The 19,365-nt window shown below is 39.0% G+C and overlaps 1 protein-coding gene across 2 annotated transcripts in view; it reads right to left on the bottom strand.

Annotated features, from left to right (window-relative positions):
• The window catches only part of ITIH1 (inter-alpha-trypsin inhibitor heavy chain 1), a 37,609-nt gene extending 30,787 nt beyond the window's left edge, over positions 1-6,822 (bottom strand). Inside the window, exons 1-6 of one of the 2 annotated variants that reach the window (XM_043977824.1) lie at positions 6,691-6,822; positions 6,125-6,145; positions 5,590-5,756; positions 4,314-4,418; positions 3,656-3,818; positions 544-654 (exon numbers count right to left, since the gene is read on the bottom strand). In XM_043977824.1, coding sequence (XP_043833759.1) covers positions 544-654; positions 3,656-3,818; positions 4,314-4,418; positions 5,590-5,756; positions 6,125-6,145; positions 6,691-6,780 — 657 coding nt within the window. In that variant the 5' untranslated portion in view covers positions 6,781-6,822. The remainder of the gene's footprint in view (positions 1-543; positions 655-3,655; positions 3,819-4,313; positions 4,419-5,589; positions 5,757-6,124; positions 6,146-6,690) is intronic. The other variant, XM_043977825.1, reaches the window with a different exon arrangement.
• Positions 6,823-19,365: the final 12,543 nt, after the last annotated feature.

Here is a 19,365-nt window from a genome sequence, read left to right as displayed (position 1 = left end):
CAGCAATATTGTACAATGATCAACTGTGAATGACTTAGCTATTCTAAACAATATAATAATCCAAGACAATTCCAAAGGATTTGGGATAAAAAATGCTATCTATATCTAGGGAAAGAACTGTTAGAGTCTGAATGCAGATTAAAGCATACTTTTTTTAAAAATTAAATTTTTCTTGGGATTTTTATTTGGTTTGTTTTCTTTTGCAACATGGCTAATATAGAAATATATTTTGTATGACTGTATATATAGAAATATATTTTGTATGACTGTATCTATATAAAATATCAAATTGCTTGACTTCTCAAGGAGGAAAAAGAATTTGGAACTCAAAATTTTTAAAAAGAATGTTAAAAATTGTTATTACATGTAATTGGGAAAAAATAAAATATAAAATGTCAAAAATGAGCATATTATTTTGCTCAGTGTTCCTGCTTCTGCGATTCTACATCAGGGAGGTTATTGACAGGATTTTTTAAAAGACTTAATGTTCATGCAGAAGGTGGGGGGGAATATAAGCCTGTATTTTTGAATCACTCAACATACCCTTTTTCCAGAAAAGGATTTTTCAATAAATTGGGTCATGTCCCCTGAGAGGAAAGATGCTTGGGCATCCAGCATGCTGATCTCTTGTGGTTCAAAGATGTCTGCTTCAATCTGCAAAGTTTAAGAAAACATTATAGTATAACTCACCCTCCCTCTGTCCCTAATCCCAAATATAACAGTACCAAAGAAAGCATGAAGGTACAATCTGAAACAAGTTAAATGAATGGCCAGAGGCATCAGTCTCTTTTCCCCAACATGTTCAAAGAAACAGTTCACGTATCACCATACTCAGAGGCGGTAGAAAGTCTACTAGATTGGAAAGTAGGGGACCTCATATCTTTCAAGGTCAGTTGATACTCCAGTATTATCAAAAAGTAACTGCTGAAGACCTAAAAAGGGCATCAATCCCAGCTCCTGGGCCTCATTACTATGGTCAGAGATGGGTTTACAAAGGAAAACTTCTATTACTGGTACATGAATAACAAGAGCCATCCCATGGAGCATGCTCAGAATTATCCTCCCTGGTTCTGCTTGACCATATGCATGTTTTGCAAACTGCTTCCAGTCATGTGTGGCTCAGGACTAAAGGACTTGTGCTTTGAGAAGATGAAGAGTCCCCTTACTATCTGGTAAGCAGAAAGAACTGGTGATATTTAAAAGAGGATGACCCCTGGGGCAGCTAGGTGGTGCAGTGGCTAGAGCACCAGCCCTGGAGTCGGAAGGACCTGAGTTCAAATGCAGCCTCAGACACTTAACACTTACTAGCTGTGTGACCCTGGGCAAGTCATTTAACCCCAATTACCTCACCAAAAGAGAGAGAGAGAGAGAGAGAGAGAGAGAGAGAGAGAGAGAGAGGATGACCCCAACCCCAAGTCTTTCCTTCTAACTGTCAGAACTGTCTCAAGCTGCTTTACATAAAGAGTGGAAACGGGAGAGCTTGCTCTATCCCTCATCCTGGTCACCATAAGACCCTGAGTTTGTGCCCTGATAAGGAAAGCCTGAGCCTGGGTTTGGGGCTACCTTTTTTGTGTTTGCCTCATCTTAGATGAACAAGTATCCTGAAATGTATGTGCCCAGACTTAAATGCAACCTTATGAATCCCAGAAGTTAGAAGGTACTGGGTCCACTCAGATCAGAGATGACTGGAAACAAGGGGAAGAGTTTTCTGCAACTGCTTCAGCACTCTTGGAAAAGATGACCTCCAACAAGACAACTGGTCCAAGCACGGCTCATTTAACCAGAAAACATAGATCAGGAGTTGTTTGCACAGTGCAGAACTGAGGTGAAATCTAAAATGTCTAATCAGCAACCCTGCAAATTGCCTTATATTCCAATGTGGTTTAAGTATCAGTTTCCTAGGAAAGTAGAATAGTGGTTATATGTCAAGTTACTGAATCCTTTTTAAAGTTGTTCTGTCAGTGCACACTGTGAGTCTTTTGTGTCTGTTAGCCTTTCTTTTGTGTGTAGGAAATATATGCCTGATTTATATTATAAATTGAGAATTTTTCTACCACCTCTTTGAGGAAAACCAGACAGGAGCCAACACCTAAGCTATAAGTCAATCTTCCCTAAAGTTCTGGAGGTAGGAAGATAGCAGGCTGAGTGTGGGAAAGGGAGTCCAATAATTCTCATTAGAAGTTAGTCTCAGGGCAGCTAGATGGCGCAGTGGATAGAGCACCGGCCCTGGAGTCAGGAGTACCTGAGTTCAAATTCGGCCTCAGACATTTAACACTTACTAGCTGTGTGACCCTGGGCAAGTCACTTAACCCCAATTGCCTCACTAAAAAAAAAAAAAAAAGAAGAAGTTAGTCTCATATTAGCTAGTTGTGAGAGAAAACATTTTGAAAAATAAAATTCTATTCAAAAAAAAAAAAAGAAGTTAGTCTTGGAAGCATCTAGGTAGAGTTCAAATTCAGCCTCAGGCACTTGACACTTACAAACTGTGTGACCCTGGGCAAGTCACAACCCCAATTGCCTCACCAAAAAAAAAAAAAAAAGAAAAAAAAGAAGTTAGTCTCCAACCAAGATTGAAATCAGTCCAGACCACATGGATTTGGAGCAAAGGGGGACCCCCAGAAAGGGTGAGTGCATTGCTTTAGTCCCTTAGGCCCAGTTGTAGTTGTTTGGTTTTTTTAATGTTAGATGTGAGACTTTCTTTAGGTGGTTTAACTTTTTAACCTTTCTCTCCTCATCATGGTTTAACTGTGCTGAACATCAAAAAGAACTGGTTCTCAGGCACTAAATTCCACCCTACTCTGAGGATCCTTTGAGCCACAAAATAACCAGGGTGAGTGAGACCTTGCTTGCCTTTCCACCACACCAAGGATCATTATAAAAAAGCTAGGCCCAAAGTCCAGTGTCCAAGATTCAGTCCCCATTGTTCATCCTCTGAGGGAAAAGTTCCTGAGGAGTCCCTCTTGAGTAACTAATAGGATCTGAGACTGGAAGATACCTTAGAGGTGTTCAATCCAAGCCCCTCCTCCATTTTACAGATAAGGAAACTGAGGCCTAGGGAGGTTAAATGACTTGCCCAAAGTCATAAAACTAGCAAGGCCTAGATTTCAAATCTAAGTCTTCTGACTCTAAACTTAATTAATATTCTTTCCTTTATACCACAGTGCCTCAGAGATGTCCTTTCTGACTATATCTATCCTTACAGGAAGAACCACGGTTGAGGATGTAGTAAGATTTTGACAATATCAGAGTTGGGAGGACCCTTGGACAATATCTATTCTAATCTATTCATTTTGCAAATATGGATACTGGGGCTTAGAGAGGACAAGGGACCCGCCTAAAGCTGCAGAATGAGGAGGTGACAAAGCTAGTCCCTAGCACCCTGGTTACTTCTTCCAAACTATTCTCTAAGAGGTAGGACAGGGGCAGCCAGGTGGCACAGTGGATAAAGCACTGGCCCTGGATTCAGGAGGACCTGAGTTCAAATCCAGCATCAGACACTTGACTCTTACTAGCTGTGTGACCCTGGCCAAGTCACTTATGCCTCATTGTCCCACCAAAAAAAAAAAAAAAAGTAGGACAAGAGAAAGGCCAAGGGTCCATAGAGCACTTCTGGTCCACTCTCCAGGTGCTGAAAGTCAGTCCCTGGGAGCTTTACCTCAAATTGTCTGACCAGCTGCTTTGGTTTAACCTTAATGACAATTTCATATTTCCCCAAGTGCCGCTTCAATAGCTCCTCATAAGTTAGCTCAAAGCTGACTTTGCTGCCGGCGCCAATATTGACTGCAATGTTGAATTTTTCCATTTTCCTCCCAGAGGCCCTAGGGATAAAAAAGAAGAAAAACAATCTCGATATTTTCGTGATTTTGAAAGCATCACCCTTAAATTCACATTGCCCTTGACTCAGAGGTCTTGCTTTGGGAATCCAGTATGGTTAGGTCAAATTTTTCTTCTAGTCAAGCTCTAATGTTCTCCTTTTCTTAGCAGGGACTAAAGCAAATTTAGATGCCCAGGGTTCTGGAGACACTTCCTGATAACATACATTTCTGCAGCCCACCTCTGCCCCAGTATATCCCCCCCCACCAACCATACACGAGTACACACATACACACACAATTATACTTACACTTGCACACACATGCACACTCACTCTTACATGCACTCACACTCATATAGCCCTCCAATCCTTACACTCACACAATCACTCACACTCATACTCATATATCCCCCAATCATACATGAGTACACATACAAACACACGCACAGGCACGCATACACACTCACACCTCATACAGGAAATCAGGGTAACAGCTTACCTAACCAGACCTGCAGTTTCTCCTCGAACAACAGCTTTCCGGTATTGCTTCCATGCAATCACCTTGTCTTTGATATTTCCTGGATATGGGACTCCATCCACAGTTCTGTCAAGAAGGAAAAGACATACCTGTAAAATGCATGTGCCTGAATGGATGCCTGCAGACAACTTTCCAGAAGGACTCTCCCCAAACTGATCAGAGTATACACAGCATCCCCTGGCCTGAACATATCCTGATTTGGAGAATGTTAAGGTTTCTCCCAGTAGACATTAAGCAAAAGGTCGCTGTAGTTCACAGATCAGATAAATGCTTGAAGTGGAGGGGCATGTGGTCAAATCCTCCCCGACTCCATGAACCATACTGTCCATGGGGTTTTCTTGACAAGGATAAGTGGTTTGCCATTTCCTTCTCCAGAGAATAAAGGCAAACAGAGTTTAAGTGACTTGGCCAGGATCACACAGCTTACTAAGTATCTGAGGTCAAATTTGAACTCAGGTCTTTCTGCAGTTTACTTTCTGCAGTGAGATTAAAACAGTTTTCATGTATCTTTTAGTAACCAGAAAGCATTGTGATCATGTGTAGGCCAAGGCCAGAGCTAAGCCAGGAAACCTTCTTCCTCAAATATTAGCTCTGTAATAAAGTTTTCTTTTTGTTAGAGGAACACAAGAACAGAGACTTTCCCTATCTACTCTTTTTTTTTTTTTAAGTGAGGCAATTGGGGTTAAGTGACTTGCCCAGGGTCATACAGCTAGTACATGTCAAGTGTCTGAGGCTGCATTTGAACTCAGGTCCTCCTGACTCAGGGCCGGTGCTCTATCCACTTCGCCACCTAGCTGCCCCACCCTATCTACTCTTGCCCCACAGAACCTATGGCTAGTTTCATCATCTTTTGGGGAGGACCTTAGCTGGTACTACCTAAAGAAAAGAAAACTTTAAAAAAAAAAAAAAAGGAGGGGCAGCTAGGTGGCACAGTGGATAGAGCACCAGCCCTGGAGTCAGGAGTACCTGAGTTCAAATCTGGCCTCAGACACTTAACACTTACTAGCTGTATGACCCTGGGCAAGTCACTTAACCCCAATTGCCTCACTAAAAAAAAAAAAAAAAGGAATGGAGTAAATAAAATTATTATCTTTGGCTTTAGGAACTACAGACTCAGGTAATAGGTATACAGACCACCTGAGATTCTTAAAAGCCAGGGACGATCTCCAGTTAGATAGGTACCAAGTAGATTTGTACATTCTGATTGAGAAAACAAGTTGGGGAAGGGATTACCCACATGAGGAAATTGCTAATGTAGGCTGTCTTGGGGATCTCAACATCGAAGACAATCTCTTGGGCAGTGCTACCATGGTTGACAGCTTGGCTAGTGATCACATAGTTAGCGAATCGGGAGGTGACTCTGCAGTTAACTTTCATATTCTCAATTTCGATTCCATTGACGATCTATGGATGAAAGATGATTATGTTTTGGTATCAAGGTCTCAGAGTGATGGACAACACTTCTTTCTCCACTTCATTTTTAAATAGTTCCATAAATGATATCCTTTGTTCTGATGAAAGAGACCTAAGATCTTTGAAATCACTGAGTGCTTCAGACTTTTAAAGATGATCATCAGTGAAGAGGGAGACTTAAACCAGAAGCCAAACCCTTGCCAGCCAATTATTTACCACCCGGGAAGGAGCCCCAAACTCTCATCTGCATGAGAGGAGTGGCTGGATTAACCTTTTCAGAATTTGCATGCTATTAGTAAAGGCTGGGGGAAAAACCCACAACAACCTACCACCATTCTCCCAAGAATGAGTTTACTTACCGTTCCCTGAGTCTGTCTCTTCTGCAAAACAAAAGCAAGTTCAAGGACTAGGAAAGAGAACTATGCCAATAATAATAATAATCTGATTACAAAATGTGACAATAGAACCTCTTGGTCATTTTTTGTCCCTTTTTATCTCCTCCTTGGAGTCTATCTAGAAAATTCACATTTGTACAAAAGAGGGGTAAAAAAATACAATTTCCTGAGTAACCGTGATGGGCAGTGTTGGGGGAGGGGGGAGATTTCAGGGAAAATAAGCCATTGGGGTGAGTACCCTTAATAACTTATAATGAGTGTGTCCTTTCATCCCTCCCCTCACTTAATGGGGTTTTGGTTGGTTGTTTGTTTGTTTTACTTTCCCTGGAAGGATTCAACATGAACATCTGGACTATTTCAGATTGGCCCTCTGGTCATATCCCCAACACCAGCAGAATAAGGCTGCATATCATGGGGATCCATGTTTTGGGCACCATGGATTCATACCCTTTTTTATTCCCAAGTGCAACCCATCCAGTTCCCTCCACATAATGGGAGGAGTGGCTAATTCATACAATATGGTTACATACCCCAATGTTCCTGGGCTGGCCTGTTAAGCCTGATGCTATGAGACCAGGGAGGGATAACAGGCAGAGGCACAACAGCATCTGACGCTCCATATTGTAAGTCAGCCTCAGTTTGAGGGACTCACATTGATGTCATAATCTTCCCAAACTGCTAATCAATACAGTGATGTGGAAACACAGATTAAACATTAGACAGCCAAAGGCAAATATTCTAAACTTTAGAAATAAGAATGCAAGTTATTTTTTTCCTTTTGAAGAACTTGCCCAAACTCTGACTTCTATTAACCTCCAGAAAAATAAGAACAGAGACTTTCTATAAAAGTGTCATTAATGAAAAGGTTGTTATTGAGAACATCTCTGCAGATTCCATGAAACCTGTTTGGTTCTCATGCATGTACTGAGTTCTCAATAAGAGGTGATGGCTTAATAAAAAGGAAAAAAAAACTTTAAAAATTCTTTTTAAAATCTCTAAAAGTTAATACATTTCTTGACATAGATACTATGCTAATCCTATTTCTACCACCAAGTCACATATTTCTACAAATTTTCATCACTTCAGATTGGGGTTCATATTGGATTTATTTCAACATGCATTTATTACAGTGACCTCTCATATGGGTTGTGCTGTCCACAGGACTGGGGGAAATGAAAAATCAATTTTGAGCTAGAAGGAAGTAGAGGAAGGGAGCAAGCATTTATCAAGTGCCTACTATGTACTATGTACTATGTACTATGTACTATGTACTAGGCACTGTGCTAAGCACTTCATAAATAGATCTCATTTGATCCAGGCTGATCCATTTGGCTCCCTTCATAATCCCACCTACATTTGTTAGAATGGTAGACATACCATTGTCTCTATAGAATATTCACTTTGAATAATGAATGACCTTTATTCACTTTAATAAATATTTAATTTAGTAAATTTAAATTCTAGATAAATAAATAATTTAGTTAATATTCTTTATTCTCTATAGACAGAACTAGTCCTTCTATATATGGTGGAGACACAGGTCAGATCTCCATAGTTCACTTTGACTCTGACTTCCGATAAGACTAGTGAGAGAGAGACTTTATTTTTTTCTCTATTTGGTTAATTTGTACTTTGTAACCCTGGGGACAGATTCTAGGAAAGGTTGAATTGTCAATAGACCTCAAGTGAGGTCAACTAACCCTCAAGCCTCAATCTCTTTTCCTGATAAAGGAACTGAAGCTTGGATCTAAGGTGTGCTTTCAAATTAAACCTTAGTTGCAAAGATGACTATTAAAGATAAGGGAAAGGCTGTCATCAACCTGGCCCACATTTATATAGTATGCTAAAGTTGGTAAATAAATTTCTTCATTATGAAGTAAGCACTACAAATATCATTGCCCTATTTTTACAGATGGGGTAATTAAAGCTCAGAGAAATTAATTTTGTTTTTATTTATTTTTTAACATTTAAACATTTTTAGTTCCAAATTCTATAGCCTAGCTTCTTAAAGTGGGGGTGGGAGGCCACAAAAAATTTGGCAACAGTAAAAAATTATGTATACTTAACCTATATACCTGGGGTCTAATAAAAATTTCTCTGGTGAAAAGGGGTCACAAGTGGGAAAAGTTTAAGAAGCCCTTCTTCCAGTCCCTCCCCTACCTTCTGAGAAGGCAAACAATGATATCCATTATACATGCGAAATCATGCAAAACATATTTCCTTATTAGCCATGTTGCAAAAAAAGAAGGCAAGAAAAATAAAGAAAGTGAGAAAATTATACTTCAGTTTGAACTCAGAGTTCATCAGTTCTCTCTGGAGGTGGATAGCAATTTTCATCATGAGTCCTTTAGAATATCTTGGATCATTGTTTTGATCAGAGTAGCTAAGTCTTTCAGAAGTGATAATCATTACAGTGTTACTGTTGCTGTGTGCAATGTTCTACTGGTTCTGCTCACTCCACTTTGCATCAATCCATATCAGTCTTCCGAGGCTTTTATGAAACCATCCCCCTTATAATTTCTTATAATAATATCTTATGATAAACCACAACTTTTTTTAGTCACTCCCCAATTAATAGGCATCCTTTCAATTTACTGTTCTTTGCCACCACAAAAAGAGCTGCTATAAATATTTTTGTACATATAGGTCCTCTTCCATTTCCTTCGATTTCTTTGGGATATTGCTGGGTCAAAAGGTGTGCAGTTTTATAGCCCTTTGGGCATAGTTCTAAATTGTTATCCAGAATGGTTAGACTAGATCACAATTCCAGGGTTCATTAGTGTACCTATTTTTCCACATCCCCTCTAGCATTTATTCCTGTTCATATTTCTTGATCATTTATCAATTAGTGAATGGCTCTTATTTTTATAAATTTGACTCAGGGGGGCAGTTAGGTGGCACAGTGGATAGAGCACTGGCCCTGGATTCGGGAGGACCTGAGTTCAAATCCGGCCTCAGACACTTGACACTTACCAGCTGTGTGATCCTGGGCAAGTCACTTAACCCCAATTGCCTCACCAAAAAAAAAAAAAAAAAGTGTACATGTGTTAGACAACATCATCATAAATTTGACTCAGTTCTCTACATATTTGAGAAATGAGGCCTTTGTCTAAGAAACTTGCTGTAAACATGTTTAATATCATTGTCTACGACACTTTTTAGCAAAAGGTAGTTTCCCTGATTATCTCTTTAAATTATGTCTATTTTTTATTTTGCTTTGTCTACCCCTGCCTTTTTTTACTTTACCTGAAGCATAATGGATTCTGCTCCAGCCCTCAGTTTGTGTCTATTTCAAGTGTGTCTCTTGTAAATGACATATTACTGGATTCTGGTTTCTAATCCATTCTATTTTTCACTTCTCTTTTGCTGGGGAATTCATCTCATTAACATTCACAGTTATTATTACTAACTGTATCTCACTCAATCCTATTTTCTTCTGTTTATCCTCTTTTTCTTTTATTCTGTCATGCCTCAAAATCCTGTTTTGCTTTTAAACACTGCCTCATTTAAACTACCCTCACTTTAATTGCCCCCTCTTTTCTCTTTACCCTTTCTCTTTTACTTCCCTGGTGAGTAAATTTCTATACCCAACTGAAAATGTATAAATATTCTTCCCTCACTGAACCAATTCTGATGAGAGGTTCAAGCAGTGCATGCCACCACACCTCCATTTCCCCCTCCACTATAAAAGCTCTTCCTTATGCACCTCTTTTTGGTTTGATAATTTCCTCCATCCTTCCTTTCCCTTCCCCCTTCTCCCAGTGCATACCTCTTCCTCACCCCTTCAAATTTGGGGGGGGGCAGGGCGTGAGGCAATTGGGATTAATTGACTTGCCCAGGGTCACACAGCTAGTAAGTGTCAAGTGTCTGAGACCAGATTTGAACTCAGGTCGTCCTGAATCCAGGGCCGGTGCTTTATCCACTGCACCACCTAGCTGCCCCTCCCCTTCAAATTTTTTAGATTGTCCCAACATGATTGACTCATAGCCATGTCCTCTGTCTATACAGACTTCTTCTAACTGCCATAATAATGATAAATTCCTTAGGTGTTACAATAATTATCTTTTCATATAGGAATATAAATAGATTAACCGTATTAAGTCCCTTGTGATTTCTCTCTCATATTTACCTTTTTATGCTTCTTTCAAGTCTTGTATTTGAATGTTAGATTATCTATTCTGCTATGGTCTTTTCATCAGGAATACTTAAAAGTCCTCTATTTCATAAAAATATAATTTTTCCCCAGGAAGGATTATACTCTGTTTTGCTTGGTGGCTTATTTTGGGTTGTAATCCTAGCTTCTTTGCCCTCTAGAACATCATATTCTAAGCCTTCTGCTCCTTTAAAGTAGAAGCTGCTAAATCCTAGGCAATCCTGATTGTGACTCCATGATATATGAATTGTTTCTTTCTGGCTGCTTGCAATAATTTTTCCTTGACGTTGGAGCTCTAGAATTTGGCTATAATATTCCTGAGAATTTTCATTTTGTCATTTCTTTCAGGAAGTGATTGGTGAATTCTTTCAATTTCTATTTTATCCTCCATACCTACAATATCAGGGAAGTTTTCCTTTATAATGTCTTGAAATATGGTGTCCAGATTCTTTTTGTTTTTAAATCATGGCTTTCAGATAGTCCAATAATTCTTAAATTATCTCTCCTTGATCTATTTTCCAGGTCAGTTGTTTTTCTGATGAGATATTTTACATTTTCTTCTATTTTTTTCATTCTTTTGACTTTATTGTTTCTTGATGTCTCACAGAGTCATTAGCTTCTACTTGCTCAATTATAACTTTTAAGGAATTTTTTTCAGTGGGCTTTTGTACCACTTTTTCCATTTGGCCTATTCTGCTTTTTAAGGAGTTCCTTTCTTTAGTGAATTTTTGTGCTTCTTGTACCATTAAACCAATTCTGTTTTTTAAGCTGTTATTTTCTTCACTATTTTTTGTGCCTCTTTTACCAAGCTGTTAATTCTCTTTTCATAATTTTCTTACATCACTCTCATTTCTTTATAGAATTGTTCCTCTACCATGTTTATCTCTGTGTGTTTTTCAATACTTTTATAAATTCTAGTTGGGTTTGTATCCAATTAGCATTTTTCTTTGAGACCATTTTCACATTGTTGTCTTCTTCTGAGTTGGTATCTTGGTCTTCCTTTTTAGCTTTTTATGGTCAAGTTCTTTTTTTTCTATTTGATCATTTTTCTAACTGATTTCTTGACTTTGAACTATGTTAAAGTTAGGCTCTACTCACCTGAGGGGGAGGAGGCACTGTCCCAAGATTCAGGCTTTTTCATGCTATTTTCAAGGCTAGTTTTAGGGATGTATAAATTTTCAGTGTCTTCAAGGTGGTGTGATCTGAGGAGAGGTGTGGTCATTGCTCTGGTCTTTACCCAGGAAGGTCCCCTCTTCCCCTGCACCTGCAAGCATTAGTATTACTCTTCACTCAAAGGAGTTAATGACTTGTTTAGACCCAGGACTCAATTCTGACTCTTTGGATTCTCAAACTTGTCAATGATCTTTCCAACAATACAATTCTGCTTTATTGATAGTATGTGCCTGGTATTTAAGGGGTTTTTACATATGTGTGTGTGTGTGTGTGTGTGTGTGTGTGTGTGTGTGTGTGTAGGACAATGAGGGTTAAGTGACTTGTCTAGGGTCACACAGCTAGTAAGTGGCAAGTGTCTGAGGCTGGATTTGAACTAAGGTTCTCCTGAATCCAGGGCCAGTGCTCTATCTACTGTGCCACCTAGCTGCCTCATTTTTCCCATATCTTTATGAACAAGATAGAGAAAGCTAAACTGGATTAATGTACAATTAAATAGATTCATTGATGCTTTGATTGGATTATAAATCCAATCAATTATCTAGTGTTCCACAGGGCTCTGTTCTTGGCCCTATTCCATTTAATATTTTTAATTGATAATTTTAATAAGGATATGCTAATTGAATTTGTGGGTGAAAAAATACTGGAAGGGATGGCTAATATATCAGAATACAAAATCAGAATAAGGATGAAATTTAATCATTGCATATCTTTTTTGGGGGGGGGCCATTGGGGGTTAAGTGACTTGCCCAGGGTCACACAGCTAGCAAGTGTCAAGTGTCTGAGGCCAGATTTGAACTCAGGAACTCCTGAATCCAGGGCTGGTGCTTTATCCACTGTGCCACCTAGTTGCCCCCAATTGTTGCATATCTTGAGCAAGTCATTTAACCTCCTTGAGAAAGTTTTCTCAATTGTACAAGAGGTTTTGACTAAAGGATGTTTAAATTCCTAACTCTAAAATTCTATGATTTTAAGATGCTAGTTTAACTCCTAATCCAGAATTTTCTATTTTGTGTTTAAATGGATTCAGTTTGATAACGGGGGTTATGTCCAAAAAGTCACTCTTTCTTTAACTTATCATTACACCCACCCAGGCTTTACTGTGGAAAATCACTGAATATAACTCATGTCTACATAACAGGTATAGACAAAACTCTCTTACCAATCTCATACAACTACTCAAGGTAACAAATAGGACCAGGTACAGTACAGGATAGCATTTATTTACCCCACAGAGAAAGTAGAAAATTCAAAATACTCATATACACAAATATAGAAGACACACAAAGGAACTCATAATAGCTCACAAAAATCAGCACAATTCTCTTTCCTTTCCAGTGGGTCCCACTTTTCTGTGACTGTCCTAAAGTTCTCACTCAGTGCTACCCTTTGGTTTTAACTTCCCTCATAAGGGGACTAAATTTGGGGTTGGCAATGAAGCAACTTCCAAAATTTTAGGGAGTCCCTCTTTCCCATAGGGTCCAATGTAGTCCCTCCTATATTTGTAGTACCATGCTGTGCTTTAGACTCTCCCCAAAAGGATAACGTACTTTGGACCTGATAGATAATAAGCAACTCACTTTTTCATTAGATCTAAGTTGTCAGAATAACTCATTGTAATAGTAGAGTGCAAAGTCCAGGAACTTCCAAGCTTTGGCTTTTGGCCCCTTGTTGCTACTTCATGAAGCACTGGATTCCACATGTACAATTTTCATTTCTTTCTAAGAGGCAAATGGCTCAGATAGAAGGCTAGATTCTAAGACTCTAAAACCTTGAAGTACCATTGAGATCATGGATTCCCGAAGCTGGAGCTGCCTTTCTCTTGATATAAGGTTAATTTCTAGGACCACGCTGCCTAAGAAATCCCTGACCCCACCCCAACTAGAAGGAACAACATTATCCTGACTTCATAGATGAGTACATACCTGCCTCAGTCATATGGTTTTCCAAAGTTCATTTATAGTCCTGGAGTGCAAAGAGGGGAACCTACCCCATCAACTTCTGAGTCCTCAGGATATCACCTGAAAGGTGGAAAGGGAAAAAGGTGGAGAAAAAATAGGTTATCAAGTCCTTTTTAATAGGGGAGGTCAAAGGGTGCTTCTCAAGAAAGTCCATTCTAAGAGTTTGAGCCAAACAATTCATCCCAGGGGCAGCCCCTATCAGACAAATACAACCTCCAGGAGGTACCAGGGAGTGACTCCAAAGCCCACTATTCATGTTTGGGGCAGCCTTGGTTACTGAACCACTACCAGGAGATGTTATTTGCCCTCTGAAAAAGGTGCCATTGGGCATTTCTGAATCATCCATAGGGAGACACTTTCAAAAGTCCCACTAAAAGTCTCACCACATAGTAAAGTTATCAGGTTGACTGAAAAACTCCCCTAGTACAATAATGAAAATCCTACACTTAGGTTTAAAAAAATCATCTGAACAAGTTCAGAAGACCTAGCTTAATAGCAGTTCATATGAAAAAAGACTTGGGGTTTTAAATTTTGTCACAGGTTCAATATGAGCTAACAGCTATCAAAAAAAATTAAAGTGATTTGAGGATGTTAAGAGATTTATAGTGGTTGAAACCAAGGAGGCAATAATGCTATTAGAGAGGCTAGGGGACTCCAAAAAAGGGCATTTCAGACAGAAGATGATGAGCTAAGACAAATAGGTGAAACCATGAAGTATGTTCAGGAAAGAGTGAATAGGTCCAATCTGACTAGAGAGCAGGATAGATGGAAAGAAGCAGCAGGAAATGTCACTGAAGATAATGGGTTGTGGCTAAATCATAGGGGTTTTATTTGAAGATTTTTTAAGTGTATTTAATATCTTTGTCCATCTACTCAGGTAATGGGGAGTAAATGAAGAAGGTTTCTGAACAGGGAAATATAATCAGGGCAGTCATTAGGAAAATTACTCTCGAAGGAGGGTTTGGAAGGAGAGAGTCTAGAGGTAAGAAGGTCAATTAGAAGGGTGTTACAATGGTTCAGGAAAGAAAACAAGAAAGGAAAGGAGAAGACATAGAGAGATAGCCTATTTTTAAAAAAATATATATATATACATAAAAATTAAAGCAATTTTACAGGGAAAAGATTAAATTATTTGTATTTCTCCTCATTTTCTTCTAATCTTAGTTAATGTATATATAGAGAGATACTTTTACTCAGTTGTCATAGTACTATATTTAATCTATCCTAAGTCCTACTTTTTTTCAACATGGTCCATAGAATTTTCATTTTTAAGAGCTTTATAGTACTCCATGTCAATATATCATCTTTTGCTTTGGAATCATTGCCATAGAGCTGCTAAGAACATCTTTGGTAGAAATTACTTTTCTTTTAGCATATTTCTTTGGGTTATATTCCCAATAGGTGATCAAAGAGTCCTCCTTTGCGCCCCACCCCCAAAATCTTTTTTTCCAAGAAGTTCTATAGCCCTTGCTCAATGTTGCCAACTGGTGAAATCAACGATGAATAAATGACCCTGTACCCCCACTAGCCGGCCAACACTGAGTTTTGCTAATACATGCGTAATGGTACTTCAAAGTTGGTTTAAGTTGCACGTCTTTATATTACGAATGAGGTTGTACATTTTTCATGTGATTTTTGTACCTCCTCCAGCTCAGGGTGTATATATATATAGGATATGCTTTATAAATGTTTGTTGAATGACTGTGTAGCTCAGGGGTTTCTCCTTTCAACAGTGACATCTGCTCTGCATTAACACAGAGAAAAAGACAAGTAAGTAAAGAGCAATAGTAATACCCACTTATCTTCCAGGAGCAGGGCTGGTATAGCCACTCCGAGTGCAATCCCTGCACAAGCCACCAGATGGCTTGCTGAGACTTGAATTAGTTTGAGTGTGTGTATGAGCGGGTGCTGACATGGCTTATTTGAATTTAGTCCCAGTTCCCAGTATTTCAATGAGTTCCTTGAGAGTTTTGCATCAGTGTACTAAGCACAGTGTTTAGTACAATGCCTGGTACATAGCAGTTGCTTAATAAATGTTTATTGATTTGATAAATAAACATATGATGAATGCTTTTTGATTGAAAAAATGATTAATGCCATACCCTGTGGGCTGCTAAGTGGCACAGTCGATATAGAACTGGCCCTGGAGTGAGGAGGACCAGAGTTCAAATCCAGCCTCAGACACTTGACACTAGCTGTGTGACCCTGGGCAAGTCACTTAACCCCAATAGCCTCAAACATCCAGGGCCATCTCTAGTATATCATGATGTGTATCTTGTCACTGAACCCAGATGGCTCTAGAGGAGAGAGTGAGGCTCTCACTTAAATCTGATTCACTGCAAGCCATGACATCACCTCCCAATGCCATGGTCCTCTTTGAGAACAAAGACAAACAACATCAGTGCCTTACTCAGATTCTCTTTCTGGGATATAAAAATTTCCCATATAATTAATTAAAATAGCTTGTTTTGACCAGGCATAGTGGTGCACAACTCTAATCCCAACTGTTGGAGAGCCTGAAGCTGGTGGATTGCTTGAGTTTGGTGGGCCAAACTAGGTATCCTACATGTGCTGAATGAGATGAATTTTAAAAAAATATTTGTATATAAAAATGTCTGTTGAAACTTAATATTTGCAATTATAATGATCAAATTTGGCCCTGAAGAAGAGATATGGGAAGATACCTCTTTCTTGATGTGGGGGTCTATGAGTGTGAAACACTATATAATATCAGACTTTTTGATATGTTTTTTAGTGATACCGAGACTTTCCTCTCTCATATTTATTCTTCATTATAAGTAATGATTGGAAGAGGGTGGGAAGGAAGATGGATACACTGTAAAATGTAGGTAATATCAAAATAATCAAATTCATTTTAAGATTTTTAAAAGTTTCTTTGATTCCTTTGTCCATCTCAGTTTTTTATTTTTGTTTTTTGCAAGACAGCAAAAATCTCAAGATGTTACTAAGGAGAGCAACAATTTTATGGGACACAGGGCCACTGACAGAGAATTCTGCTTTCAGCTTAGTTTCTAAAACCAATAATAGGGGATTACATTTCCGGGAGTGCCCCTGTGAGCTTGAATTCACTCTCCCAATTGACTCTGTTATAAATTGCTTTTATCAATTGTTGTTGGTTTTTTTGCAGGACAATGGGGGTTAAGTGACTTGCCCAGGGTCACACAGCTAGTAAGGGTCAAGTGTGTGAGGCTGGATTTGAACTCAGGTCCTCCTGAATCCCGGGCCAGTGCTTTATCCTCTGTGCCACCTAGCTGCCCCCTCCCAATTGACTCCTACTGGTAATAGAAATAGGCATTTGGAGTAATAAGTCAAAATGACTTTTGAGTAAATCCAAGCACCCCAGGCTACATGAATGCTAAAGGTGAGTGCTGAATCAATGAATTTGCAATTAATTATCTTTATAGTGCCTACTATAACCTTCAAAAGTAAAATGGGATGACTTTTCAACAAATATTTAAGCATCACCTCCTATATGTAAGATGTCATTCCAGTTGTTAGAGGTAAAGGTAGATGTAACACACACTGTATTCTCTAAATGTTCTTGCAAACTTTACAGCTAATAGGAAATGGTGAAGGGGAAGGGGAAATTCACATAACTATGACATAAGGAAGAGTAAGGTAAGTAAGAACAGGGATTCAGTAAAGTGCTATGAGAAATCTGAAGAAGGAAAGATTGCTTTCACTTTCCATTCAAGGAAAGACATAAAATCTGAGTTGAACCCTGGAAACAAAGATTTCAAGTAGATAGTGAGAGCAAAGACAGACAGAAGAGGGCATAATGAGGGACTGAGAGTAGTCTATTTTTGCTGGACTATAGACTATAAAATACATGAAGAGTATGAACTAAGACCAGAAAAGCACATTGTGCAGGGTTCATTAAGGCTACATCAAAATGGCAGTCAAACAATAAGTCAAGTAGTTCTGAGCATTCAAAATCAAAAAACAACTTAATTCAGTGAAGAAATTTTGTTTGGACTGTTATAAAAGGGCTGTCTGCTTCAGATGAAGATTGGACTAAGGAGTACTGAGATCCCTTCTGATTCTGAGAACCTAGAATTCTAAAGTTGGTCAATTTAGACCAAATGGTGGGTCCCAATGGTGCTCATAGAGATCTCAGTATCAAAATGTTACATATGTAGAGGGGAATACCATAGGATCATAGAGTTGGAAAAGTCCTTGCAAGCTAACCAATCTAACCATTTCATTTTACAAATGAGGAAACAGGTCTAGTGTGGTTAAGAATAAATAGTAGGCGGGGCAGCTAGGTGGCACAGTGGATAGAGCACCGGCCCTGGATTCAGGAGGACCTGAGTTCAAATCCGGCCTCAGACACTTAACACTTACTAACTGTGTGATCCTGGGTAAGTCACTTAACCCCAATTGCCTTACCAAAAAAAAAAAAAAAAAGAATAAATATTTGAACTCAGGTTTTCTGAGTGCCAAGCCAGTCTTAATAACATGAGATCTTTGTTAGGGATGGGGAGAACAGAGACCAGAAATTAAAGAATCAGAGAGCTTAGTCAAAGACTAAGACTGAAAAAAAGGGGGATTAGTTCAGAGTAGACTCTGGTTTACTGCATAGCCCTTCCCAGGGAGGCCTTGAGCCCTAGAGATAAAGGGTGTAGAGGTGCTGGAGGCAGAATCTTTCAATCCTAGAGACAGCTACCATGAAGAGAAAGTAATATATTAGCAAAGCACTGCTGTAAAATAGTTGGGGTGGAGGGCATGTGGCTCCAGGAGAGACCCATTTCTTGGCCTGAGAAATGGCAGCAACTGAAAGCAGCAGTGGAATGATGAGAGTTCCTGGACCTACTCCCAAGAAGAGAGATGGCAGGGTTCTTAGATCAAGCTGAGGAGTTCTAGGACCAAGAAGAAGTACCAAGAGACAAAACCATAAAGTAGAACCTAGACCTTTCCCCTCTACTATTAAACTCTCCTCACAGGGCAGGTATCTGAATTTGAGCAGCCCCTGACACTACCTTTACTGTACTACCATACTTTCGTATCCACCCTAGTGTCTTCCTTTGCTTCCATTTTCTGTACATACCTTTTTGTAAAAAAATCTAAAATAGATATCTTGATTTGCTTGACTCTCCCTGTTATCCAGGTAATGAGAACCACTTAAGAGGACTGGCTGCACTGGCTAACACACCAACAATCCTTTGCAGTGACCAAAGTCAACCTAGCTGGGGAACTCTGAACTCTGAAGCCTATTAAGCTCATACCAGCATTGAAGCAGATCCTGAACTATTTGGGGTTGATGGTTTATGGACCTTCAGGAGATATTCCTTTCTTACCTGATTTCGAGTTATGAAATGATGAACATATCCCGATTATGGTCTTATTGTCTTCAGCTCGCTCCCAACTTTGGTTATGGGACTCTCAGAATTATCCTGTTTTTTGAGAGATCTCCTTATCAAGACATCTCCTAATCAAGCCTTCAACTGTGAACTGCTTATTTTTCCTTAGCATTTTATTTTCCCCCAATTGCATGTAAAAACAATTTTAACATCCATTTAAAAATTTTTGTGTTCCAAATTCTCTTTCTTCCTCCCTCCCTACTCCCCCCTCCTTTAAGAGGGCATGCAATTAAATATAAGTAATACATGTGTGGTCATGCAAAACATTTCCATATTAGGTTGTTAAAGGAAGCAGACAAAAAAAACCTGAAGAAAAATAAAGTAAAAAAAAATTATGCATCAATCTGTATTCAGACACCATCAGTTCTTTCTCTGTGGATAGATAACATTTTTCATCATAAGTTCTTGAGTTGTCATGTTTTTCATCCTGAGTTTTCTTGGTTCATTGTATTGTTGAGAATAGTCATTCTTAGCTGATCATCTTACAATATTGTGTTACTTTGTACACAGTACATTTCACTTTGCATCAGCTCATGTTAA

The sequence above is a fragment of the Dromiciops gliroides genome, chromosome 1 (genome assembly GCF_019393635.1).
Source record: "Dromiciops gliroides isolate mDroGli1 chromosome 1, mDroGli1.pri, whole genome shotgun sequence".
In the NCBI taxonomy this organism is placed as follows: domain Eukaryota; kingdom Metazoa; phylum Chordata; class Mammalia; order Microbiotheria; family Microbiotheriidae; genus Dromiciops; species Dromiciops gliroides.
The sequence above is the reverse complement of the archived record's forward strand: the minus strand, read 5'-3'. Positions and strand labels throughout refer to the sequence as shown.